Source organism: Leuresthes tenuis, unplaced genomic scaffold, assembly GCF_036924035.1.
Source record: "Leuresthes tenuis unplaced genomic scaffold, fLeuTen1.0.hap1 SCAF_18, whole genome shotgun sequence".
Classification (NCBI taxonomy): domain Eukaryota; kingdom Metazoa; phylum Chordata; class Actinopteri; order Atheriniformes; family Atherinopsidae; genus Leuresthes; species Leuresthes tenuis.
The window spans coordinates 3,470,893-3,497,248 of NW_027325372.1; the positions used below are offsets into that span (position 1 = coordinate 3,470,893).

Genomic DNA, 26,356 nt, shown 5'->3' on the forward strand with positions numbered 1-26,356 from the left:
CTTTTGCAGCCTAATTTAACCTAATATACTGCTCATATATATACATATATATAAGGATAACTGGGAGATTAGGCCATAAGATCATTTAAAAGTTTAAAGAAAGATGTTTTTCCGTGTGATATGATATTGTCATTAAGGCTTCCTTGGAGGGAAATAGAATATCTAAATGCAAGCTGATCAGGGCTGTTGGAAGAAGTAGGCAGGCAGTATTCACTTCAAGTTTCCTGCAGTGTGTGCTTACTGTACAGGAGGCTCTTTGACCAGGTCCTCATACCTTATACCCAATATGACCTGAATCTGAAAGGCTGCTCTAATCCAATAAGCACTCTTAACACTGATATGCCAGATAAAGGACAGCTGGAGGAGCACACGCTGTGTGCTGCAGGGATTTAGGGGACTCGTGCGTTGGATCAAGGAGGCCAAATTTGTTTTAGTGAGGATGATTTTGCATCAGCTTGCTTTTCTAAAATCTTTAATTAGGATTTTAGTGATAATACAAACAGCCTGTGATAAGAGATCCAGTTTGTTCACACATTAAAACTCAAGACATTCAGAATGAATTCAAAGACGTAAGACATTGTGTTAGATCTTTAATATTTTCAATATTTAGTTTTTTGTTGTTGTTGTTTAGAAATATTGCACATGGTCAACATGCCTGCTTATGAGATAACACTCACCTCGCTCATCCTAAAATTCCTTCTCCAAAGTAAGGACAGTTTATTTTTAAGCACAATCATACAGTGTACACGCATACATGTGTGTATGCACATATGTCCGTGCGGGTGTGTGCATGTGTGCATGTGATTGCACATGCGTGCAGGCAGACACTTTACAGCCCTAACTTACCCCAAAGTGATGTGTATTGATAGTCTACGATTACCTGTATGTGTGCGTTCACATATATATATATATAAATATATATATTTATATATATTCATGTATTACATGGTACATCCTGAATAACTATTTCATATATATGAATATATATATATATAGATATATATATCCTGAATCAGCTGGGTTTGATAACAGTCAAGATGGCTGACAAAATAGTCATGGTGACTATAAAAATACTGTCTCTCTTGAGTAGAATATAGAATACAATGAAAAATATACTATTGATAACGTTGCTGCGTGGTGAAAGAAGAAGAGGTTGATTGTGTTAACACTCTGCCTGCATGTGCCAAAACATACACACACACCCAAACACTGACCTAAATGCACAAATATGGAAATACTAGTATATATATTTTTTTCACACATCCAACTGTATACAGAGAAAATAAAAGAGATAGCCATAATATCTACCCCCACTCTTCACCAGAGAAGCAAAGAGCCAAAAAAGTGCTATTCAAAAATTGTCTTTGACTTTTAGTAAGTTATACTCTCTATCTCTTCGACAACGACAATAATTGTGTGATTCTTTTTTTTCTTTTTCTTTTTCAACCATAGTTACAGATAGTATCACAACAGCTCATTCCTCTCACTGACTGACTGCACTGAATTTAATATCTATGGCACAGAGCCTTGCCCCACAAAACAAAAAAACCCACCCACTTCCAAAAAAGAAATGTCCTATTGCACCATTTGATGGGAAAAGATAAAGTGTCGAGAAGAGAGGGGGGAGAAGGGAGGGCTCCAGAGACTGCCCTCCAGGGCTGGTCTAGGATCTGCTTTCCCTGAACTAACCCTAACCAGAACCATCCTGAGCTACATAACGCTTGACCCGGGACCAGTGCTTAAGGGCACTTTCTAACAACACTTGAGGGTTTTCGAGGGTCAAGGGGGGGGGGTGAGGAGAATTGTGTCGAGAGGACAGAAAGAGGCCGAGAGGGCAAGCGGGAGAAAAGAGAAAGGTGGTAGATAACATACGGAACAAGGTTATTATTCAACTACTAAAACTAGCTCTAAAAACAATACTTTCCTGATTTAACTTGTGGCGGTCCCCGACAAGAAGGGCCGCACAAATTGTGCAAACACCTGATTTCAACGTTTTTACAAAACGACAAACGCCCCCGCTCCCCCACTTCTGTGTCCGGTGGGAAATCGTAGGGAGGAGAGGAGAAGGGAGGGGCCCCAAGGTGTGAGGGGAGGGAGGGCACAGACTGATTTCATCCCCTTCTTTGTCCAGAGTCTTTTTTTTTTTCCTCTTTTTTTCTTTTTTAGTTGTTGTGATTTTTTTTTTCTTTATGCTGGAGAAGAAACACAATAGAGCCACGAGAGAGAAAAACAGGCCACGGTAAAGCTGGTTATTTCCACGGCAACAATAACGAGAGAAAGCAACATCATATCCATTCAGAGAGGTTTGGTTAAAACTCTACTTCTCCTCTCTCTTGGTGAGCTTTGCCACGTTGTCGCTCTTGTTCGCTGCTGTTACGGTCGGTCTTCCTGTGGGGAACGGCGTCCAGTTTTGTCCTTTTTCTCCGAGTCAGCGTCGAGTTAAACGTTGATTCTTCCAAGCCTCACAATCAAAAGTCTCTTTACATAATCTCTTTACGGTGCCTGTTCTCACAGGTTTTATTTGGGGGGACGGGACCCCCAACGAACATACAGACATGTAGAATCAGCTCCTGCCACTTCGGTCTCAGTCTGTCAAAATGGCAAGAACTGAAGGTGCAAAGATTGGTCACACTGCATCCCGCCTCCTTCGCTTCTGTCTCTTACGTCTCACTACAATCACAAGAAACTGTGCAGGCCAATGGCTTTAGTCAGGCCAGGGATGAATATTTTTGTGTATGAGTGCGTGCACTGCACACACGCGTCCCTGTGTGCGTGTGCTGTAAATGTGTGTGTGCTGTCTGTCTTGCAGCATCGAGGGGCTGTGGAATATCAGTGGAGGTCGTTGGGGTTGTGTTTGCGTCCCGACCACTGTGCTGAGGAGTGGAAGGGCCAGAAGGAGGTCAAGTCAATGGCATCTGAGGGCTGGCTGGCTGGCTGGCAACAGCAAACTGCATCTGCACAATAAGTGACAAAGTGCCTTTGTGTGTCATGGTCCTTGGTAGCGGCTCCTGGGGAAGGCCAACCAAGAGTAACAGTCTAATTTGGTACGTGTGTGTGTGTGTGTGTGTGCGTGCTGGAGATAACATATGCACCAAGGTGGGTTTGTGAGTGTGTGCCAGAGAGATAGAGTGTGTACCACAGAGTTTGTGTGTCCAACTACAAACTACTGTACAAATGTGCTGAGAGCAGACCTGGGCAAAAGTGTTCACTAAAAACATTCAGGATACTTGGAAAACAAAAGGGAAAAAGAGCACTAAAAAAAGCACTTGACTCATCATGACTTGCATGTGATTCGACCGTTTTGAGGCTTTTTTAAAGTTCTGATTAGACAATCAAAGCGCGTCTTGAGTAATTTGAATATCTGAGACCATATTCCGTGTTTCTGCCCAGGTCTGGTGGACATTAGTGCCAGCGGAGCGTCCTTCGTACTGGTTCACACTCTCCTCTTTTTCCCTGTCCTACTTTCAGTGATTTTTCTGCTTTGTCATCCTCTCCAGTTTACGATCCTTCGCTTTTCGGCTCCTCTGGGCTCTGGCCTTTGTCTCCTTGCTCCGCCCCTCCATCCTCCCGTGCTGATTGATTGAAAGAGGAGATGTGGGACGGGGCGGGGATGGCTTCGACCAGCCCTCCGGGCTCGAGGGTTCCAGGCGTGGCCGTCTGCATGATCTTCTGACGAACTTCCCGGATCTTCAGCTGCAGACACAACTTAGTGGGGAAAGTATCCGAGTAGCGTGCCTGGAAGGCAGCTGTGGCCTGAGCTGGAGAGGAGAAAAGAAGGAGGATGAAGGCGACAAGTGGATGGAAAATTAAATCACTATTACATTAATCCTGTATGATAACATTTGAGGGGATCAACAAACCACAATAGCAATGAATTGCCTGCAAAAAATGTAAAATTGTGCAGAAAACAAAGTTATTTCAAAGATTTGATCTGTCAACACATGATAAAAGACTCATTTGGTTGTCACCAGATCTTAAATTTAGATAAATAAAACATCCGTTAAACAACAACACATGACGTATTACATCCTGTCGTTACTAAATGAAATAAAACTGAGACAAAACACAGAAGCAGTGGGTGAAAAACTAAGTGAACCCCTGATCCAGCAGCTTCAGCAGCAGTGAGCTGCAGTGATGGTTTCCTGTGGGACGTTATCAGTCTCTCTCATGGTTCTGGAGGAATCTCGGCCCTCTTCTCTCCAGCGCTGCTTCAGCTCATTGAGGTTTGCAGCATTGGTTTCTGCACAGCAGCTCTCTTAAGGTCCCACCACAGCCTTTCAGTCAGGCTGAGCTCTGGACTCTGACTGGACCATTGCAACACCTTGATTCTTTTCTTTTCCACACATTCTGCTGTAGATCTGCTGCTGTGTTTGGGATCTTTGTCCTGCTGATGAGCCAGTTTCAGCCCAGCTTTAGCTGTGGGACAGATGGCCTCACATCTGACTCAAGAATACTTTGGTATCCAGAGGAGTTCATGGTGGACTCAATGACTGCAAGGTGCCCAGGTCCTGTGGCTGCAGAACCAGCCCAGATCATCAGCCCTCCACCACCGTGCTTGACAGCTGGTATGAGGTGTTTGTGCTGATATGCTGTGTTTGGTTTCCTCCAAACGTGGTGCTGTGCATTAGGACCAAACATCTCCACTTTGCTCTGGTCTGTCCAAAGGACATTGTTCCAGAAGTCTTGAGCTTTGTTCAGATGCAGCTTTGCAAACCTAAGCTGTGCTGCCATGTTCTTTTTAGAGAGAAGAGGCTTTCTCCTGCAGCCCTTCCAAACAAGCCATCCTTGTTCAGTCTTTTTCTAACTGTGCTGTCATGACCTTTGACCTTTAACATGCTAACTGAGGCCTGTAGAGTCTGAGATGTAGCTCTGGGCTTTTTCACCTTGGGGTGAACTTGCTGGGACGTCCACTCCTGGGAAGATTGACAGCTGTCCTGAATGTTTTCCACTTGTGAATAATCTTTCTCTCTGTAGAATGATGGACTCCAGATAGTTTGGAAATGGTCTTATAACCCTTCCCAGACTGATGGGCAGCAACAGCTGCTTCTCTAAGATCATTGCTGATGTCTTTCCTCCTCGGCATCGTGTTAAAACACACCTGAAAACTGACAGAACTGATCAGTTAATGAAATGCCTTTCATTAGCAGCAGCTGGCTGCTACTTACTCTCTTAACTGCTGTGGAAGCAGTAGGGGTTCACTTAGTTTTTGTGAAATGAGGACGCAGTGTGGGTTGTATTTAATTCATTTCTAGATCTGCTAAGGACCAGATATTTCTTTCTATTGAGTCCTGATTCATAAAACCTGAGAATAGATAGAAATTGTACTTTTTCCCACTCGACTGTAGTTACATGTTTCACTTTAGTCGAAGCTCTGCTTCCCTTCATATCCTTCATTCATATTTTAGATACTGTGGCAGACAGGAGTGTAGAGGATGTAAAATATAGATTCTCTATAGTTCTGAGCCGCAGTGTTTCATTTTCAGGCAGCAGTTTTTGTTTTTGCCTCTTCAGCTGAATAAAAATCAAAGATTAAATCCCCACTTCTGCTATCCGTCCGTCTACCTGAGGGAAAGAAGCCATGTTCCTGAAACAGCTGCATGACCAGGGCCCGGCGCTGGTCCAGTGTTCTACGCAAAGACGAGTAAGGAACCCTGTCCAAGTCTCCAGGGGGGACCTCGCCTTCTGGACCTGGGAGGACAAGGCGGCGCATCAGAGCACTGGCAATATGCCTTTAATGATGTGGGTGTCGCACCTTTCATACCTGCTCTGTCAAAGGTAAAGATGTCCCCCTCACACTTGGCAGCACTTTTGGGGGTGTTGGGCTCTGAACTGCAGCTGGACAGACGACGAGTCTTTCTCCGTGGGGAGCTGGGGTCTTCTGCTGTCACCTCCAGATCTGAAGGGATGCGTGAGGGAAGAAAAATGGGAAAAACGAGGACAGAAAGTCAGGCGTTAAAGAGTATGAAGAGAAGCACAGAAAAGGGTAGTTTCAAAGCATATAGTTTATTCCATCTGGTATCACTTGGGATCTTAGTTGGGAGAAAAGAGCATTCTGAGCTTCTCCGTCTCACCCGTGGAGTTGCGTCTCTTCTTGCGGTAACTTCCCAGGATGGCTCTCGGTGAGGTGGCCAGGCTCTGCAGGGTGGGCGAGGGAAGGACCTCCTCTGGGTTAAACTCTGGAAGCTCAGCAAAACGCTCCTCAAAGTATGTCTCCGACAAGACCCTGCACACAGAAACAAACACAGCGGCCGCATCAGGCCCCGCTGACGTGAATAATCAAGCGGGAGTGTTTCCTCATGCCTTCGGGCTCAGTTCTGCCAGAGCTCTCCTGTCTCTGCGGCTTCCACACCACTTTCCAACTGTCTAAATAAAGACCATAAAGGGTGAAGCCCTCTGCCCACTCACGTTCGGTAAACAGAGTTCCCACAATAATTTTACTAGCTTGGAACTTCTGTCGTGCACTGAAAAGACAAGTAGATGCCAAAGAGCTTGCTGATAAAACCAGCAGATGGAGTCCCGTCCGGGGTGCTGCGTCTGGTTTTTGCCAAATTCCCTTCGGATAAGCTACCGTTGCATAAGCTCTCTCAGCTGGAGAACTGTGAAGATGAAGGGAACTTTTTTTTTTGCAGAGTAACCAGAAGGACAAACCAAAAAAAAACACAAAAACAAGACTCGCATTAAATAGAAGCAGGAAATAAATCATGACAAACTCCTCCGTCGTGGACACATTTTTTTTAATTGTGCAACATTGAGATTCCTAAGAGTCCTTAACTAATTACATAGTACTATGAAAAACTCCCGATCCAAGCAGCCAAACTTTCCTGTAATGCTTTAAAGTGTCTTTATCAATAGTTCTCCAGCTTTCTGAAGGTATTTTAAAGTTTTTCTTTGGACATTTTCTGCTTTTTCACTCATTTTCACTCAGTTTCCTCTTTGTTAAGCCACTTAAATCTGACCTATGAACCATTCAAGCAGAAAAAAGGCTCCTAACTCAAGGGATGAACCAGTGTTGTGTCGACACACGTCTGCTTCATTTAAAGTTCTGTGAAGAAAGAAGCTGACGAGGAACTGGAGCTTTAACACAATGATTCATTGTGAAAGTGAAGCTAAACTTCTTTCCAGAGGGATTAAAAGAAGAATCAACCCGTATTTTAACCATGGAGACTGGTGTAAAACAGCTTCAACACACTTCCTGCTCTCACAGCTCCGCTCTGCCCACATGTTTCCTTGTTCCCTCCCCTTCAGATCTGCAGGCTGATGATGGGTGTAACCAGCACCTGCTGAACTGATAGGCTCAGAGCTCAGACTAGTTTCAGCTATGAGGAAGTGAAACTCACTGAGTCGCTGATCTGAGAGGAGAAATGGCGCAGAAAGGAGCTCAGCTGGACCGAGAAAGCTTCTCTTGTTCGATCTGTCTGGACCTGCTGAAGGATCCGGTGACTATTCCCTGTGGACACAGCTACTGCAGGAACTGTATTAAAGCCCACTGGGATGGAGAGGATCAGAAGGGAATCCACAGCTGTCCTCAGTGCAGGCAGACATTCATACCGAGGCCTGTCCTGGGGAAAAACACCATGTTAGCTGATTTAGTGGAGCAGCTGAAGAAGACTGGACTCCAAGCTGCTCCTGCTGATCACTGCTATGCTGGACCTGAAGATGTGGCCTGTGATGTCTGCTCTGGAAGAAAACTGAAAGCCATCAAGTCCTGTTTAGCCTGTCTGGCCTCTTACTGTGAGAATCACCTTCAGCCTCATTATGATTCACCTCCATTCAGGAAACACAAGCTGGTGGAGCCCTCCAAGAACCTCCAGGAGAACATCTGCTCTCGTCACGGTGAGGTGATGAAGATGTTCTGCCGCTCTGATCAGAAGTCTATCTGTTATCTCTGCTCTGTGGAGGAACATAAAGGCCACGACACAGTGTCAGCTGCAGCAGAAAGGACTGAGAGGCAGAGAGAGCTGGAGGGGAGTCGGCAGCAAATCCAGCAGAGAGTCCAGGACCGAGAGAAAGATGTGAAGCTGCTTCAGCAGGAGGTGGAGGCCATCAATCAGTCTGCTGATAAAACAGTGGAGCACAGTGAGAAGATCTTCACTGAGCTGATCCGTCTCCTCCAGAAAAGAAGCTCTGAGGTGAAGCAGCAGATCAGATCCCAGCAGGAAACTGAAGTGAGTCGAGTCAAAGAGCTTCAGGAGAAGCTGGAGCAGGAGATCACTGAGCTGAAGAGGAAAGATGCTGAGCTGCAGCAGCTCTCAGACACAGAGGATCACACCCAGTTTCTACAGAACTGCCCCTCAGTGTCAGCACTCAGGGAGTCTACACCCTCATCCAGCATCAAGATCCGTCCTCTGAGGCACTTTGAGGCTGTGACAGCAGCTGTGTCAGAGCTCAGAGAGAAACTACAGGACATCCTGAGAGAGGAATGGACCAACATCTCTCTGAGAGTCTCTGATGTGGATGTTTTACTGTCAGAACCAGAACCAAAGAGCAGAGCTGGATTCTTAAGATATTCATCTGAAATCAAACTGGATCCAAACACAGCACACAGATGGCTGTTACTGTCAGAGGGGAACAGAAAAGTGACAGTAATGAAATAACCTCAGTCTTATTCTGATCATTCAGACAGATTCACTGAACATCAGCAGGTCCTGAGCAGAGAGAGTCTGACTGGACGTTGTTACTGGGAGGTGGAGATGAGAGGGTTAGGAGTTGGTGTAGCAGTCGCATACAAGAACATCAGCAGAGCAGGAAGAGGGAATGAATGTGTATTTGGATGTAATGACAAATCTTGGTCATTATATTGGGACCCAAACAATTATACATTTATATACAACAAGATAAAAACCTCCATCTCAGGTCCTCGGTCCTCCAGAGTCGGAGTGTACCTGGATCACAGAGCAGGTATTCTGTCCTTCTACAGCGTCTCTGGAACCATGACTCTGCTCCACAGAGTCCAGACCACATTCACTCAGCCGCTCTATGCTGGGATTTATATTTATTATTATGGAGCCACAGCAGAGTTGTGTAAAGTGGAATAAAGGTATCCTGTCAGCTCTTTGCTGTGATGTCTCTCCGCTGCTGTTCTGCTGTTTATTTGCTGCTTTTTCCTGTGTTTGTGCAGCCATGGAGGATATCACTGCTAATGAGGAGTTTTATTCACAGAAATGTTTCTCCACATGAAAATCTAAACTTCTCTGAGCTCTAAATATTAGTTGGATGCTTGTGTTGATGTGTCTGTATGTTGTTGTTTCTCTTCCACTTCATGGAGCCCAACAGAGACATCAGCAGACCTTCCTTTATCACAGATTCTGTTCACATCTCATCACTTTGTAAATGTAAAATTATTCTGTAGCTACACTGACTTTGATTAGTTTCAGAGATCAAATGTTGTTGCTGTTTTCTAAATCAACCAACAGATGAGGAAGTCTGTTCTGAGGTGCTCAGAAACGGTCATTTCCAGGATCAGCAGGAATCAGGAGATCCTTCATCAGCTTTAATGTGAGAACCAGTGAAGATTTTCACAGCAAATACCGCTTTGAAGGAGTGAACAAAGTGTTTTCTTTTGTCTTCATTTCAGTGTTTGTGTGAAATCTGACGGAGAAAATGTCAAACTGATGTGAGGGTATAACTGAGGCAGTTTTCCTGTAACAGCACAAAGTTCAGAGTTCATGTTCAGAGCAGAAAATATTTGACTTTCTTCAATAAAACAGCTTCATCACAGAGAAATGAGTCCAGTTTTCTTTGAATTTTTCTTTCCTGCGTCTCTCACTCAGAAAGATTTGATCCACATGCTTCAGATGATTAGTTTTTATTCTGTGAGCTCTGTTGTTCTGACGTTTCTTCTTTAACAGCGTAGAAACATTTTCTTCAGCCGATAAAAACAACACGAGAACCGATGAGAACAAACAGCAGGAACACCACAAACTAACATGTTTAACATGAAGACAATAAAAGGCAGATGGGAGAACAAGAAGGACTCGCTGGGATTGTTTTACTCTCTTCATCCTCATCTATAGCGCCTCCTGCAGGTAGAAACTTGATCTAAAATGTTCTTTTTATTCTTTCTGTTAGCAGGAAGTTCATGTTGAGCAGAAAAAAGGCTCCAAACTCAAGGGATGAACCAGTGTTGTGTCGACACAGAACAGACAACTTAGCAAAGAAGCCATTTTAAACTGGATCTTTAGGCACTTTGTTACCAGCAGCCTGTCACAAAGACACATCATTTGTTCCCATTTCTTTAGTTGCATCTATGAAAAACAGCAAAGAAAACACAGTTTGACAGACAGAAAATAGGATTTCTGCAGCAACAAGGTGATTCCCAAAGAGCTATTAGCTGAAAACTTGGCATATCTCAGCATGGTGTGCAGTGTGTCCTTAAAACATTTGAGGAAACTGGACAAGTGGAGGACAAAAGAAGAAGTGTCAGGCCTAAAAAACTATCTACAGCAGATGAACAGGATCTGAAAGTGATGTCCTTAAGAAAGAGGAAAAAATCCAGCTGTGACCTGACAGGACCTGAGAGATGCATCTGGACCTTCAGCTGATCCATCTACTGTTGGCCCAAGCCTCATCAGAAATGGTCTCCATGGAAGGGTGGCTGTCAAGAAGCCGTTCTTAAGGAAGGGAAACAGGGAGAAAAGGCTGAGCTGTGCCAAATGACACAAGAAGTGGACTGAAAATCAGTGGCAACAGGTCTTATGGAGGGATGAATCCTCCCCAGAGCCCGGACCTCAACATTATTGAAGCAGTGTGGGATCATCTGACAGAGAACGGAACAAAAGGCAGCCGACATCCAAAGAAGAGCTTTGGGATGTCCTTCAAGAAGCCTGGAGAACTATTCCTGAAGACTCCTTAAAGAAATGACAGAAAGCTGGTCTCAGAGGGTTCAGGCTGAGTTGGAGAATAAAGGAGCTCAAACCAGATATTCACTTTAAAGCTCTGTTTCTGCCTTATTTACTGTATTTATATTTATCTTTGACCGTGTTTCAGTAAATCGCTGCACCTTTAATCTATGAAGAAATGAGGGCTGCATTAAGACTTCCTCACAGAACTGTGCTGTCGTTCCCTTTTTGTCCCACTTACTTGTCATGAGAGTCCGGCGTCTTTTTGAGCGGAGGGGGTCGAAACTTGATCTTCTTTGAGGAGGAGGGGGCTTCTCTCTCTGCTGGTGGAGGGGGGGGTGGGTCCAAACCTGAGGCGGGTGGAGGTGGGGAATGAGGTCCAGCCTGGGAAGAGAATGTGAGGTTTTAAAGGGACACATTATTTGAAGCGTGATGCTGTGACTGAAGCTCAGACCAGCGTCCGGCTTCCTCTTCCATCTTCAGAACATCTGTTACCTCTAAAGCTCTCTCCTTCATCGCTTTCTCTCGCTCTTCATCCGTCTCACTTCGTTTCTCTCGCCCTGTTCCGTCGTTCATGTTTTCCTCTTTGATGGTCACAATGATGTCTTCCTCCTTTTTCACTGAAACACAAAACGGTTTTTGCTTTGATTACAAAGAGAAGAGCCAGATGTGTTTAAAATGATGTCCCAGATACCCCCCATGCTTAAACGAGGAGTTATCCTCTTTTATTTGATGAATTATTCATATTTATTCAGCAAACTGACCCGACTGGTCACATTATGATTAAAATCAATGGGTTGGATTATATAATTTACTGTTATTAATGTTTTTACAGATGTTATTTGATGTTACATGTGTATATAATTGAGCTTTTTTAACTACTTTATGTGTATGTACCTTGTTAATTATTTAATGTGTGTCAGCTGGCTGTTAATCACCTGTGAGACTGTTTTAAAGGTTCTCACCTACAGATGGAGGCTGAGGTTTGTTCTTGTTATCCTGCTAATTAAAGTTAAGTTTATTCGTCAGTGCTGACATTTTTTTCAGTTGTCGTATTGATTTTTTTTCCAGGTTAGCTCCATTTTTTTTTATTCCCTGCGAGTCTGAATGATTGAAATCACTTAAAATTCACAGGGGATGGACTGAATTTCAAATTTAGTGTGTGCGAGCTTGTAGGTCCGTGTTTCCTCACGTTCTGCCATGAACAACAATCACAGGAGGTCGTTTTCCTTCCTGATGCACGTGTGGAATGTGCCAATATCACTTGTACCTAATTCAAAGTATGATTTGAATTTCACACGTCTGTAAAGTCACAATCAGTCTGCACTTATGGAAACTTTAAACTGGCATTTAATCAGTTTCACTTCTTGTTTTTAATTCAAGATAAAAATAAAAATGGAAATATTATTCATGTGGTACCTTTCTTTACACGTTAACCCATAATAATAACTGCAGGAATGGGTTCGGTTCTGAATGTGGACGCAGCTGTGATGGACCTCGGGTCCACAGACCTGAACCACAGCCAAAGCTGATCAAACACCATCAGATTTTCCAGTTTTCCAGGGAACATATCGTGAGAATTGTGGCGTTCTCTCCCGTGGTTTCGCTGTTTGGCGTGAGGCGGTCCTGAAACTCAACCCGGGCTGCTCTAAGGCGATTTCTGAGGTTTGCGACATGTTTAATATCATCTTAAGGACTCATTCTGTGTTTTCAACCAAATTCGAGTGCTGCAGTCACTTGCAAACAGGAAGCAGGGGAAGCTGTGGCTGAGAGTAACCATGGCGACGAGGCACAAAAACGCACGTTTCAATTGGTGTCCATGTTCGACTGTGATGTTTTTTCAGCGCACAACAACACTGCAGTGAAACATGCAGCTGTGGCTGAAAGCTGATCATCCGTCGACTTCGTTGTGAGGAAGTGCCACCAAGTGCATGATGGGAAATAATCTCAGAAAGATCAAGCTGTGGTTTTAAAATAGTGACCCTGCAAGATCTTTAATCTGTGATTTAAAGGAGTTGGTGTTTTACAAATCTCTTCCAGGTTTATTTCTAAGTTGTCTGAGAGGCTTTAAAGGCCTGCAGCTGACGACCTTAGAGACCTGATCGGGTTTTATACAGCGCTTTATGTGCCTCGAATGTAAGGACAACTTCATATTTATAGCAGGAACTGTAGGAAATAGCTGCAGCGCTCTTAAAAATCCAAAGTGAAAAGCAATAACAGCAAAGAAAGTGCTCTTCTCCTCCAGCCAGGCTGCATCGTGATGGCAGTCAAGGACAGTAGTTTGTATTTATGGCCTGAATGTAACAGTTATCTGTCACTGGATCACTGGAGCTTTAGCTTTATCCAGTCGTTTAAGAACTAAGGAGGGATGAAATTTTAGATTTTAAAGCACTACATTTCACTGACAGCATCATGCCTTCACTGGACTTTAAGACCAAACCGGTTAAAACCAGCTGACATTACCTGCTGCGCCGCCGATTGCACCGGTGTCCAACGAGGAGGCACAGCTCGCCAACCCCTGAGCTCCGTCGGGAGTCTGGAAATCCAGCTGGCTCTCCTGCTTCACCTCCACCATTCCCATGGCAGGCTGAGAGGTCGCCGCCACTGACCCCTGCGCCCCTTTGGCCTGTGAGGAGGCAGGGTTCATCACGTCCTGGGCTTGAGCCGCCGCCGCCGCGGGCGCCACAGCTGTCACTGAGACCACACCGGTTGCCAGGGCAACGGTTGGAGCGGGGTAGATGGCAGTTAGTACCTGAGGAGGAAAACAAAGCAAAGCAGAGCCGTCAGCAGCAGATTTTAGGTCCCTGAAACATGCCCGGCTTTGTTTTTAAAGCGGGAAAAAGAAAATTCGATGAAAACGACCCCAGATGAAAAATATTCACACCTATGAAGAAGAAACGGAGATTACGAAGTGAGAAAAGAGGAAAGACTTCACAACTGTGAATCAGGGTGATTTACAGGGTCAAACGCAGCTTTCCGTTTCTTTACCTGACGACCGTTGGTGGCCGCCGTCGGGCCCGGAGGAGTCTGTGATTGACAGCTGAGGGGCGGAGCTGGAGCCAGCAGTGGCTGCTGACCAACGATTGGCTGAACCAGGGTCTGTCCAGCCGGGGCGATGGCGGTGAAGCCCAGAGTTGCCAAGGGCGACGGGAGATACGCAGCGCCTGGCGGCTGCGTGCCCGGCTGGGGCGTTGCCGTAGTAACTCCTGGGCTTGACTGCACATAGGTGATCCTGAACGAAGAAAAACGTGATGAGCATTTGTGGATCTTTGGGGATGTTTGTTTAAAAATGACTCAGACGTGGGTGTTGACTAGTTTTCTGTCCATAAACTACGGAGTGAGTCAACTCATCATCTCACCTGTAAAGAAAATGACCTAATTTCTACTTTCAAAAAGCATCTCTTTCAAAACTGGAACTCATGAGTTATTGTTCCAGGATACGATGGAGAGTCTAAATGTGTTAAAAGCGTCTGCATTTACGTTTCCGACCTCTCTGGGACCTAAAAAACATCCTGAAAAGTGTTTGAACTGAAGCCTTTGTTTGCTGTCCCTCAGGTGTCGGGCCTGTGTTAGTGACCTGGTGGGCTGGGAGGTCAGAATCACGGTCTGTGGGGGCGGAGCACCGGGAGCCATCACGGTTGCCACGGAAACAGGAAAGGGGCTCCCAGGATGTACTGCCGCTGCGCCGCTCGGGTGAACGTTGGTCTGCACCACGGGCATGGGAGCAATCTGGATGATCTGAGGAGGGAGGCGCAAAGTTAGGTTCTCATCTCAGACAAAATCGTACCCTGAATTTGAACTTTAAAGCAGATAAAGGGCTGACCCCAGTGACTGTTGCCATGGTTATTATCCAATTCAGCATTGAAAAGCTTCAGGTATTTTTTTACGCCTCCGTTACTACAAACTCCCGGACATGAGTGACGTTCTGTGGTCATCGTGTCTGTTCTTTTTTACCAGCTGTTTGCTTCTCTGCTGCATATCAAAGCGGATAAATTCCCAATAAAGCCCCTCACAGTCACATATTTTCCTCTTGCTGCAGTCAGAGAGCAAAACAAGCTTGATATTGTGACCGAAAAATTGCTCATTAAGTTAGCGAGTCGGCCCACGGTCACTGTCAAAGCAATTTTATCCCGTTTCGCTTAGCATCATCTCACAAAATCCCTTTAATACGATGCCTTCGCTGTGATTCGGCTGTTTTTACGACCTGCAATGATCAACCGAAGAGAAAGTTAGACGCAACAGAATGTTTCAAATGATTTCCGGGACTCCACAAGGACAAAGCTGCACATGTGCTGCTGCCTTTGATGAAGCAGATTAGAGGCTCTGCTCTTACAAGGAAATACTTTAGGAAATACTTGGGATGTTTGTCCTAAAAGTTGCCAGATTTGCTGCTCGTCGCTCCTCTGTAAAAAAGAAAAATCCTAGTGGGGGGGGGTGTGAACCGTCACTGAATCTGGTGAATGAGAAAATGGATGCGTGGCGTGATCAAAGAGAAGGATAAATGAGCACCTATGTGTTGATTCCAACTCTTTTCTTCTTCTGTGGCTCGTTTTAGACACTGAGGGCCCAACAGCTTCTTATTTTCTCATTTTGAACACCTGCCAAATAAACCCTCCAGCAGATGGCATCCTAGGCCACCACTCCTACAGGAGACGATGGCACTTTATGGTGTGGAACAACCCCATAGCTTCCAAACAGGTGAGTCCCAGGTAAACAGTGTGTGAGTGCAAACCTCTACCCAAACCAACTGTGGGTTCAATCCTCGTCTCTCTCATCCAAGGCTGGTCAAAGCTTCATCTATTGGTGGATAATTCTCCCGTCTGAGTTTACAGCGGCACAAATGCAACTAGCAACGGTTTTCCACTAAATCTTAATTCAATTTGATTGCTTTGATGAATTAATTTGTCTTGAAGAAAAGATGAAACAGATGAAAAATGCTTATTGGAACCTCTGAAAGCTCAGATGATCTTCAGGAAATGGTAAAATATGTTAGTTTGTGGTTCTTCTGGGTGTTTTTTGGGTTAGATTTTCTGTTCTTAATGTACCTTTTTAGTTTCTCGTCTCTCGTTTATGATTTTCCTGAGTTGTTGTTCTTGCTTTTGTTTAATATTCATCTAATGAGTCTTGTCCCAGTTCTGTTCTTGGGTTTATCTTTTTCAGTCCGGGGGTTCCTCCTTTCGCCTTTTCTCTCATAAAGGACGGTCCGGTGTATCCTCTAATAAAGGACATAATTAAGGAAGCACTGGAGCTGCTTTCCTTCGTATTTAAAGACGGTTTCTAAGCAGAATGGACTATTCGACCGGACCCCTGGTCTCAGTTTAGCTCCTGGTTTCACATCCTCACCAGCAGCTCTCCCCACTTCCCTTGGTCTGGTTCTCAGCTGGCCTGCACACCTGTCTCTAGTTATTCGGCCTCAGCTGCTGTCACTTGTCCCAGTTTTTGTCAGATCCATTGCATCTCTGTTAAGTTCTGGTCAGTTTCTGCTTTTGTTTGTTCAAATTAAGTCTCCAGTTCACAAAATGTTTCATTTGCAGTGATAGAAAAGGGAAAAGGAGCAACAAAACACCACACCTGAGAGCCGAAACAAGCAAATATTTGGCCTTTTTCCTTTGTAAATGACTTGTATCAGTTTATCGTTTGTGTATTAGATGTTTCAGCATGTGACGGGTCTCATTTCATCTACTCACTCTGGTCGTAATGCTGCCGTTTAGTCAGAAAACAGCGTCTCTGCTATCCTCACCTTGTTTCCTGTGGCAGGGCCATTCTGCACAGGAAGAGGCGGAGCCACCAGGGAAATGGAAGGCTGAGGAGGAGTAGACCCTGTTCTCACTGTTGCCATGGGAACCACCATCTTGCTCTGCAAGACCGGCGACTGGGTTTGGACTAACGAGTGAGAGGGAAAGAAACAGAGGGATGGAGAGTTAAATCGTCTGGCGTGAAGAGCAGACGAATCGAGTCAGAAGAGGGAGGTGAAGGCAGAAAAGGAGCGATGGCGGGCGGAGACACGCTGAGACGAGTCAGTCTCTGATACACTTCTGACTCTTTGGAAGAGGGAGTCATTAAGGCTGGGTGGGCGGCCAGCGTTTCTCCTGTCAATCACTAATCTCCAGCTTATATAAGCCAATCAAATCTATTTTTAAAAGAGAGCTACAGCGAGAAGAGCAGCAAAAGGAAGATATTTCATTCTACCGGTGACATCACTAAGAAAAAAACTCATCTGTTTCTTTCTGTCAGCCAATCGTTGCTCTCTATCTCACCTCTAGTCCCGGGGCTGACTCTGATCCCCGCCCCTGCCTGCACGCCGTTAGCCAGGGCGGCACTGGCGGGGAGGGAGAGGATGTGCTGGGTGAGCTGAGGGGAGGATGGGTTCTCGGCCGGCAGGACGTACTGGACCTGTGCTAGCGGCTTGGGGCCGGCAGGAAGAGTGAGGGAGGAGGTGGCAGCAGTGGGGTGCAGGTGGGGCTGGAGGACAGGTGGGTGAGTTTGGGTGAGTGGCTGCAGAGGCTGAGGGGTGATGAGCTGCAGCGGCTGGGCGGCAGGGAAGGACCCTCCCAGAACTAGACTAGTGACCAGACTGCTGGCCACGGGGGTTACACTGACTGGACCGGGGGAGGAGGATGACGACAGGTACCCACCCCCTGCGGTGATCGGCAGCTGCTGAGCTCCGCCTCCTCCGATCAGAAGCGTGGCTTTGTTATCCGGCGTGAGGGAGCTGAGGGTGTTGGCTCCCTCCGATGGTTTGCTGGCGATGGGGATCGGCGTGCTGGCGATGGGTCGCACCACATTGGTCACCATGGTGGGAGCCATGCGGACACCACCGAGCACCTGGGTGAAGCCCTGCTGGGCCAAGGCAACGAGAGGCTGGGTGACGGATGCTGAGCCTGCGATGGAGACGCTCTGCCCGCCTCCTCCACCTCCTTCCCCTCCACCTGCTGCTGTTTCCTCTCTTTTGGGCCCTCCCTCGCTCCCCTCCTCTCCTCCATCCAGACCTCTCTTTCTCTTCTTCTCGGCGCCGTCTTCAGCACCTCCTCCTTCTCCATTCCCTTTAAGCGAGGTGGAGTCAGAGTGAGGGATGGAGGGAGAGGAGGAGGGGAAAGAGGAGCGAGGCTGGAAGCCATGCTGGAGGGAAAAACAGAGGCAGGGCGATCAAAGCAGGAAAGGAAAAATTCACAAGAATCTTAAACATTTTGGATCACATGTGAAATTAAAGTGCTGATAGAGGAACACTCTGTGAAACTGAGCCAAAGGCGTAAAAAACCCCTAAATCTTATTTATCAGAAGATAAATAACCGCTGCGCCCACCTGCCCATCTGCTTCGTCCTCATCGCTGTCTGTAACTCTCTCTTTGCACTTGAGATCGATGGAGCCCTCTGGGCACGAGTCCTCTGAGGGTGAGATATTTCAAAAGTTTGGGTTTTAATAATGTTGAAGGATCTTCACACAGAATATACCTGCAGCTGTTCCCTGGAAAGGAAGCCTTAAAACCATGTGTTTTAACACAAAATTGAGCCGCAGCTCACGAGACGACACATCTGCTGTTTTTAGGTGTTTTTACCATCATGAGAAGTGAAACTCTAACCACCGACGACTTAACTGACTCACCCATGACATCATCGTCCCCCTCTTCCTCACAGATGACCATTCGTTCTTCATCACTGGTCACATCCTCGTTGGCGCCGCCTTGGTACAGCGACTGAGGCCGGCTGCGGAACAAACCTGCTCCATCGTCCTGACAGAGCAAAGACAAGAGGAGGAGACAGTTTTAGACGTTTTATAAAATATCCGGGTGGACATAATGTATTCTGTTGTATTATACAAGTTAAAAAGGCATTTTAACCCATTAAGATCACATTAAGTCACGTTTCACAACAGCATTCTTGCATCAGTGTTTGCATTTTGTTCCAAATATAAGTTAAAACATTGTCAAGTGCAAAGTTCCTGAGTGGTTTTGACCAATAGCTCTTCAGGCTTTCTGAGTTTTTCTTTGGACATTCGCTGTTTTTTCTTTGTTAAGCCACTTAACTCTGACCTATGAACCATTCAGGCAGAAAAAAGGCTCCTAACTCAAGGGATGAACCAGTGTTGTGTCGACACAGAACAGACAACTTAGCAAAGAAGCCATTTTAAATTGGATCTTCATGCACTTTGTTACCAGCAGCCTGTCACAAAGACACATCATTTGTTCCCATTTCTTTAGCTGCATCTATGAAAAACAGCAAAGAAAACACAGTTTGACAGACAGAAAACAGGATTTCTGCAGCAACAAGGTGATTCCCAAAGAGCTATTAGCTGAAAACTTGGCATATCTCAGCATGGTGTGCAGTGTGTCCTTAAAACATTTGAGGAAACTGGACAAGTGGAGGACAAAAGAAGAAGTGTCAGGCCTAAAAAACTATCTACAGCAGATGAACAGGATCTGAAAGTGATGTCCTTAAGAAAGAGGAAAAAATCCAGCTGTGACCTGACAGGACCTGAGAGATGCATCTGGACCTTCAGCTGATCCATCTACTGTTGGCCCAAGCCTCATCAGAAATGGGCTCCATGGAAGGGTGGCTGTCAAGAAGCCGTTCTTAAGGAAGGGAAACAGGGAGAAAAGGCTGAGCTGTGCCAAATGACACAAGAAGTGGACTGAAAATCAGTGGCAACAGGTCTTATGGAGGGATGAATCCTCCCCAGAGCCCGGACCTCAACATTATTGAAGCAGTGTGGGATCATCTGACAGAGAACGGAACAAAAGGCAGCCCACATCCAAAGAAGAGCTTTGGGATGTCCTTCAAGAAGCCTGGAGAACTATTCCTGAAGACTCCTTAAAGAAATGACAGAAAGCTTCTCAGAGGGTTCAGGCTGTGTTGGAGAATAAAGGAGCTCAGACCAGAGATTCACTTTAAAGCTCTGTTTCTGTCTTATAAACTGTTTTTCTGTAAATAAACAAAGACATTTGGGGGTAGATCAAGACTTTTGCACAGATCTGTGATAATATCTTTATCACCAGCATTAAACGAATGCTCTCAAACAGAAAAGCTCACTCCTCACTGGTTTGGAGAAAGGCTGCAGCGGCACCGTCTCAAAGCAGCAAGTCGAAAGTGAAACCTCTGAAGATGGAGCCCCCACCACCACCCACAAAACTTTCAAGGGGGTTTTCAGCTGCAACAACTCAACCTCTCACACAAAGAACCGGGTGAGTCCGTTTGATCTGCTTCTGAACACAGAGCTTTAAGTTGTAGAGTTCAATCAAACTATTGTGAAGTTCACACATCTGCAGAGGTGCTTGCATGCAAGAATTCATCCATTTAGCTGTAACCATATAATCGAAAATCTTCTTTAAGGTGTTTGTGATCAAAGCATTTAGACCAAACTGATGTTTTTCTTCTTCTTTAAGGAGCTCGTACTGTTGAGTGAGTAATAACTTGAATGTTAGCTTTTTCTCTGGAAGGGTTTTAGATCTCTGGAGTCTTTTTTCTGCCTTGGAGCTACAGATTAACAACCTCGTACCTTCTCCAGATCGCTCTCCCTCTCCCTTTTTTCCAGGGTGTGCACGGCGCTTTGGGAAAACGCTCGAGGTCGGGGGTGAGGCCCCCCAACCAGCCCGGCCCGACGCTCCGATCCCCCCGGCCAGGCTGAGCCTCCTACCTCCCCTTCCTGCACCTGGGACTCCGACAGGGCGTCTGTGGAGGACAGAACAGAAGATCAATAAAACTACACATCAATATGTTCCTTCTGCTGCTGAAACAGGAGAGGGGGCCTTCGGCTGACTACGTTTTTTCAGTCTTACGAGCAAAACGCTTCGATTAGTTTATCTTTATCCCTATTTTCTGCATAACTTACAGATTATTCCAATCATCACACGCACCTATGCTCTCTGACATGCTCCTCTCCCGTGACATGCTCCTCTCCCGCGGCTCCTTTGGCGTCCCGCGGCCCTCGGACAGAGACTTTCTGCGGTCCTTGTTGCACCACTTCCAGTCTGGGTGGGCTCTGAAGTGGGCCTCTTTCACCTGGACAAGGAGGGGAGGTTCAGTCTGAGAGCCTGAGATGCTAACGAAGGCTACAAAGAAACCAGTGAATCTGCATGACAAGAGCATAAAATCAAAGCTTCTTGCCGGGGGGAGAGTCGCGGCCACTGAAAATGGAGAAAAACGCTCACCTGAAAGGCCAGATCGTGGTACTGCTGCTTCTCATTGGGCCCTAAAGCGTACCACCACTCCCCCAGGATCTTGCTGACGGTCCGGTTGTCCTGGTTGGGATGTCGCTGGTGCACCAGGGCCCGGTGGCGTTTACTGAAGATCATGAACGCATTCATGGGACGCCGGATGTGGTCCTTTTCTCTCTGGTTGGATTTTGGGAGTAAACATTTGTGGAAAGCTCAAGCTCAAATTCAGCAACCTTCTGTTTGCTCTGTATCTTTTCCACTAATCTACTGATGGCTGTCTGTGCTGTGGACTGACCTTCCGGTCGCCGTCCTTGGGCAGCGCGCTGAGGGACTGTGTGCGTCTCTTGATGGGTCCAGTGGAAGGCGACGGATCGTTGGCCAAACCGGGAGAAAACCTGCATTCGCACACAAAGGAAAGTGAAACTCAGAGTGAGGCTGGGATGGGAAATCAAAGGAGATTCCTGAGTGTGAGGAAAGCAGAAAGATTTAAAGTGGAATTCATGCTCCCTGTTATTAAGAGCAGCACTTAACCAGAATGAGATGCTAAGCTACCAAAACTTTGCGTTGTACTGACTACGCTGCACAAATACACCTGAAACTGTCCAAACTTTACAGCGTGGCTTTGGTTTAAGTCAAGGGAAGGAATAATAAAGCACCAGCTCTGAACACAACATCAGGAACAAATCTGTGGCTCCGTGAAACAGCTGCTTTTTTAACTCGGAGAGAGATTTAGGAGCTTCAAGGCCGGCGTTAGACAGCACCGCTTTCATTACCTGCCATTTTCCAAAGGATAAAAAAAGACAATCAGTCCAAAAGTTTGACTTCCGCAGCAGATTTTCAAACATTCTTTCACAAAAACTGAAACTTTTCAAGAAATGAGAATGAAAATATCAAAATGACGCTCTCCCTGCAGGTCGAGGGGAACTTCTGTGTAACATTTAACTGCCTCAACTCAATATTAAAGCTCAACTGCACCGTGGCTGCAGCCGGAAGCAGACTGAGGTCTATAGTGGACCTAAATGGAGAGATCTTTGGTTACTAACACCTTTAAATGTATCAAAGTTGGTGATCCTGAATGGGAAATCACTCCATCTTGCATCATGACGATGAGTAAGTGAAGTTTTTCAGTTATTCTGATGAATCAAAGCAATGCTTCTTTCATCAGAATTTGTATTTTTGCATTTCCTGAGAAGTCAATAAAGCAAAGACAGCATCATATGTAGTTAAGACGTTTAAAGGGTGCTGACATCACAGTGTTTCTGTTTCCTTCTCCATTTTCCTTTCATTTACTCTTAAGTTGATGCATGAAAACTACTTAAAATAGTTCATTAAACAGAACTAAACTCACTAAACTGCATTCAAATTGTAATGTAAATGTAAATGAAAAAGAAAGAGTTACGTTTGACCTGCTGTCGAGTTACAGGTATCAGTTTTTATACAATATTTAATCACGATCATCTCAGTTTTGCTACAATTTGTTTTAAAAGAGACTTGCTGAAGTAATGATGAATGAATAAAGATAAAAGAACAGGATGAAAGGTTTGACACAGTTTTTTTATCCCGAGGCCCGGAGGAAACAGCTTTAAAAGTAAAAAACATGAGCACGCCCTACCTAAATCTATACCCTAAACCCAACAGGATGTCGATTTTGGCGATAAATGTTGTACTTTTCATGAGTTCCATTTGAGCAAACTCCTCCCACAGCCTCGATCAGATCAATATCATGTTCTACATATGTCAATGAGACTTTCTGGGGATCCTAAATCGTGAGACTTACTATTTTTTTGGGGAAAAACGCTGTGTTTGTTGTGCCCTGCTGAGCGTTTCACAATGAAGGAGGAAATTATTGTAACTCACAAACCTGCGAAACCTTCCACAGACGGTGAACATTCACTTATGGTCGGTGTGGTAACACGAAATGCACCAAATTAGACAAACATCGGTGAATTAACACGTAATCTCACAGGATGCGCTGTACAAATGAGACGCCACACAGCTGGTCGCAGCTTTAAAGCAACATTACAGACTTTGGCCATTTTGTTTGCTCGTTGGCTCCCCCTACAGGTGTGCGATGTAACACCACCCTCATAAAAACAAACCTCCATCTGAGCCCTGCACATGCACAGCTGTACGTCTGAATCTTAGGTGTGAAATTAGCTAAAACTGACCAAACATTTTTACACGAGAAGAACTAATTTCCATGTTAGTCTGAAACAGAACTGAGGAGCTTAGCGAGGCTTCATCTGTGAGACAAAGATAAGGATAAAGTTATATCTGCTGCTTAAATCTCTGATAAATAACAGGAATGAGCACGCTGCTGTTGTAATGTTGTGTCTTTCCTGTTAGTCATGATACAGATCTCTGAAGTAAATGTCTGGAGTGCATAAACACGTGTGATTAGTTTTATTACAGGAATCAACCACAGCTTTAATCTCCTCTGATTTACAGCCCACACAGAGCAGAGAGATACCATCGTGATCGTAATATGTTCACAGATTAAAACCTGCATGTCGGAGAAAACGTAACAGAACAAGAGAGCTAATCAGATATCACTCACTGATAGCAACAGTGAAGCTAACTCTGCATCTGTCTGCCATCCTGCTTTTTCCTCTGAGCTAAGATCCAACCTGATGTTTATTCTTGTCCCGGGTCTTCCTCGCACACTTTATCTCTTCTTACTCACTTCCTCTGATAGCGTGGTCTTGGCTCTCTTGGCTGCATCTGTCACGATATTTTGTTGTGTATCTCCCTCCGAAGACATTATTCATGGGAAACGTGTGTTGTTATCTCGTTGTTGCCTTGTGACTCGGTACCTTAAAGCAAAACGGAGCGGTCCAAACTTGTCAAACAAAGCCTAAGTGCCCAGGCAGTCTTAGGCCTGGGGGGGGGGGGTCTGCGTAATGAATGTCATTTCAAAACAAGTCAGGGATACACAGATGTTTTAGCATCGTTCGCCATTTAGCTCTGACTTAAATGGTCTCATCAGCAAATAGAACAACATCAACCAGTGTCTATATCTATTGTTGGGCAATCTTAGAAATAGCATCGTTGAATTACTTATGGTTTAAAAACAGCTGTTTCTTTCACGCTAAAGGTCAGAATAAACTTTAAATCCACACACTCGCACAAAAGAAGTGTTATGGAAGGCCGAAATACGTCGGTTCAGTCATTTCTCACACTGCATACTTGATTGTTTCACATTAAAAGGAAAATAAATGACAAAGACTATCTGTGTCACCCTTTAAATCTTTAAAAAAGGAAAGGTTTTCTCAGACTGTGAGAAGCCAATCGAAAGAGTGAAATGAGTGAACTGTGACTACAAGAATATGGTGTTTTTTTATGCTTTCTCGTCAGCTTTTGTTTAAGTTTTAAGACTAAAGAAGGAAAAAAGGAAAACAGTGACACACACAATGCTGGAGTAGCTTGTAATTAAGCCTTCGGAAGCAAGAAAGGACTAAATCTGGTGGCTTGATTACCAGAGCAATCACACAGCGTTGGAGAGGTAAAGCCAGATGGGTTGAAAGGTGTAAGTGGGAATTTTATCGTGTCGGAGGACTGTTTGAGTTTGTTTTCATTAACGCCGCCGGTCGCTTCACGAAGATGCAGAAAGAAAATAGGTGTAACCTCCAACCCATTGTGTTATTGCTTAAACATTTTTGTTGGCGACGGCGGGCTCTGAGAGCCCAGTGACCCTGAAACATTCATAACCACACTACCCTCCAGACAGCCACGCAGCCCGTCTGAGTCACTCTGAAAGAGCAACAACGCTGCCAGATGCAGAGAGGCAGCCTGGGTCTGAGAGGAATGAACACGTACACACTGTGCAACTGCTGCCAGACGCCGATGCAGCCGATAGAAAAGGTTTTCTTTTAAAAGGTCTGCTGGAAAAGGTGGATTTCACTTGTTCGGAGTGTAGAGTCCTTGAGTTTTAAAGCTTTAAACGGCACGACAAACGCATCTAATCACAGCTACTAGCTACTTTATACTGAGTCATACTCAGAGTCACAGAGAGGAAGCACAACAAATGAGATGTTTGCTCAGAAGGAGTTGACACCATTTAAATGAGGCACAAAAACATGCGAGATGCCTTTTAAAGGACAGCTTTTGCTTTTTATTTTTTTTATTTTCAAACAATATGTATTCAGTAAAGATCAATCAGTTTTTAATGATCATATCATTAAAACCTGTTTCTACTGGTATCTAACCTCATTGTTAAATTAATAGTTACTACCTTAAAAGAGCAGCTTATATCTATTTGTTCGACGGGCCATTATACAGGAGACTGCTTTTGTGCTGGAAAACCTGCCATAAAAGGAACACAGAAGAAGAGAAATGTCCAAGAGGGCATCAGAGAAGAAGAAAGTGGAGTAATTACAGGTTGTGGATGATGTTTTGTGACTGTAAATGTTTAAGAAATTGGGGATCATACTTAATTTAATCATTTAAATCCAAAACAGGCAACAGTTTTAGAAGAAACTTTGTGAAAAATTAAAAGTTAAAGAGATTCAAAGCGATTTCTGGTCTGGGGACGGCAGAAACCAACAATAAACACGGGTGGAAGTCGAGTAATGCTAAAGTTTCAATCCATCCATCCATTTTCTATACCCGCTTAATCCGTTGGTCGGGTCGGGGGGGCCTGGAGCCTATCCCAGCGGGGTACACCCTGAACAGGTCACCAGTCCATCCCAGGGCCAACCTCAGTGGGGGCCATCGGATCGGATTAATGGCTAAATTACAATAAGACTGAGTTATTCAGCTCATGTAGACGCCTTAATCTGACAAGAAATCGGATCGGGTTACTCGCGATCGGATTAAGACCCGAGATAACTCGATCCAAACGTGCACTGAACGTGCACGTAGACGACAGTGGATCAGATCGAGCGTTCTGCTCCAGATTTTTTCCCGCGATCGTCACCCGGAAGTCGAAGGAGACGATATTCCTGTTGTTGTCAGAAAGAAAGAAACAAGGCGATGGAGAATGCTTCGTTGTGCATCGTCTGTGCCATAACCAGCTCATCACAGATGGAGAGGGACGCAGCTTCATCTCGCTCTGCGTTCGCCATCTTTCTGAATGCCTGAGTTTGTTGCTGTTGGTGGTGAAGACGTCAACAGGAAGTGGCTCTATTAGCGATAGCTGAAATGGGGACAGCGCCACCTATCGTACCGGGGTATGACATGCTTTGTGCCAGTGATTCCATTCATTCACCGCCATATATCCAAGGATAATTACCCTCAGATAAGGAGCAGAACCCAACTGTAGCTGTAATCCAGTTAATCTCATCATGTGGACCCACTGAGAGACACTCACTCCTAGGGACAATTTTAGAGTCGCCAATTAATTAACCAAACTTTTGGATGGTGGGCAGAA

The 26,356-nt window shown here is 45.2% G+C and overlaps 2 protein-coding genes across 3 annotated transcripts in view; one reads left to right on the forward strand and one right to left on the reverse strand.

Annotated features, from left to right (window-relative positions):
* Positions 1 to 575: 575 nt before the first annotated feature.
* Positions 576 to 26,356, reverse strand: part of cica (capicua transcriptional repressor a) — a 44,080-nt gene continuing 18,299 nt past the window's right edge. Inside the window, exons 6-22 of one of the 2 annotated variants that reach the window (XM_072371036.1) lie at positions 21,284 to 21,383; positions 20,983 to 21,165; positions 20,689 to 20,833; positions 20,331 to 20,503; positions 18,441 to 18,567; positions 18,141 to 18,223; positions 17,096 to 17,957; positions 16,579 to 16,721; positions 14,416 to 14,576; positions 13,827 to 14,070; positions 13,302 to 13,590; positions 11,334 to 11,458; positions 11,080 to 11,222; positions 6,072 to 6,223; positions 5,762 to 5,896; positions 5,563 to 5,688; positions 576 to 3,758 (exon numbers count right to left, since the gene is read on the reverse strand). In XM_072371036.1, coding sequence (XP_072227137.1) covers positions 3,499 to 3,758; positions 5,563 to 5,688; positions 5,762 to 5,896; positions 6,072 to 6,223; positions 11,080 to 11,222; positions 11,334 to 11,458; positions 13,302 to 13,590; positions 13,827 to 14,070; positions 14,416 to 14,576; positions 16,579 to 16,721; positions 17,096 to 17,957; positions 18,141 to 18,223; positions 18,441 to 18,567; positions 20,331 to 20,503; positions 20,689 to 20,833; positions 20,983 to 21,165; positions 21,284 to 21,383 — 3,451 coding nt within the window. In that variant the 3' untranslated portion in view covers positions 576 to 3,498. The remainder of the gene's footprint in view (positions 3,759 to 5,562; positions 5,689 to 5,761; positions 5,897 to 6,071; positions 6,224 to 11,079; positions 11,223 to 11,333; positions 11,459 to 13,301; positions 13,591 to 13,826; positions 14,071 to 14,415; positions 14,577 to 16,578; positions 16,722 to 17,095; positions 17,958 to 18,140; positions 18,224 to 18,440; positions 18,568 to 20,330; positions 20,504 to 20,688; positions 20,834 to 20,982; positions 21,166 to 21,283; positions 21,384 to 26,356) is intronic. The other variant, XM_072371037.1, reaches the window with a different exon arrangement.
* On the forward strand, positions 7,316 to 9,723 carry LOC140275550 (tripartite motif-containing protein 16-like). Its single transcript, XM_072371065.1, has one exon. It carries the CDS (start codon positions 7,362 to 7,364, stop codon positions 8,592 to 8,594), a length of 1,233 nt encoding a protein of 410 aa, XP_072227166.1. The 5' UTR covers positions 7,316 to 7,361; the 3' UTR covers positions 8,595 to 9,723.

Excerpts from the sequence above, each read along its gene's own strand:
- LOC140275550 (XM_072371065.1), top strand. The coding sequence starts at position 7,362 with ATGGCGCAGAAAGGAGCTCAGCTGGACCGAGAAAGCTTCTCTTGTTCG.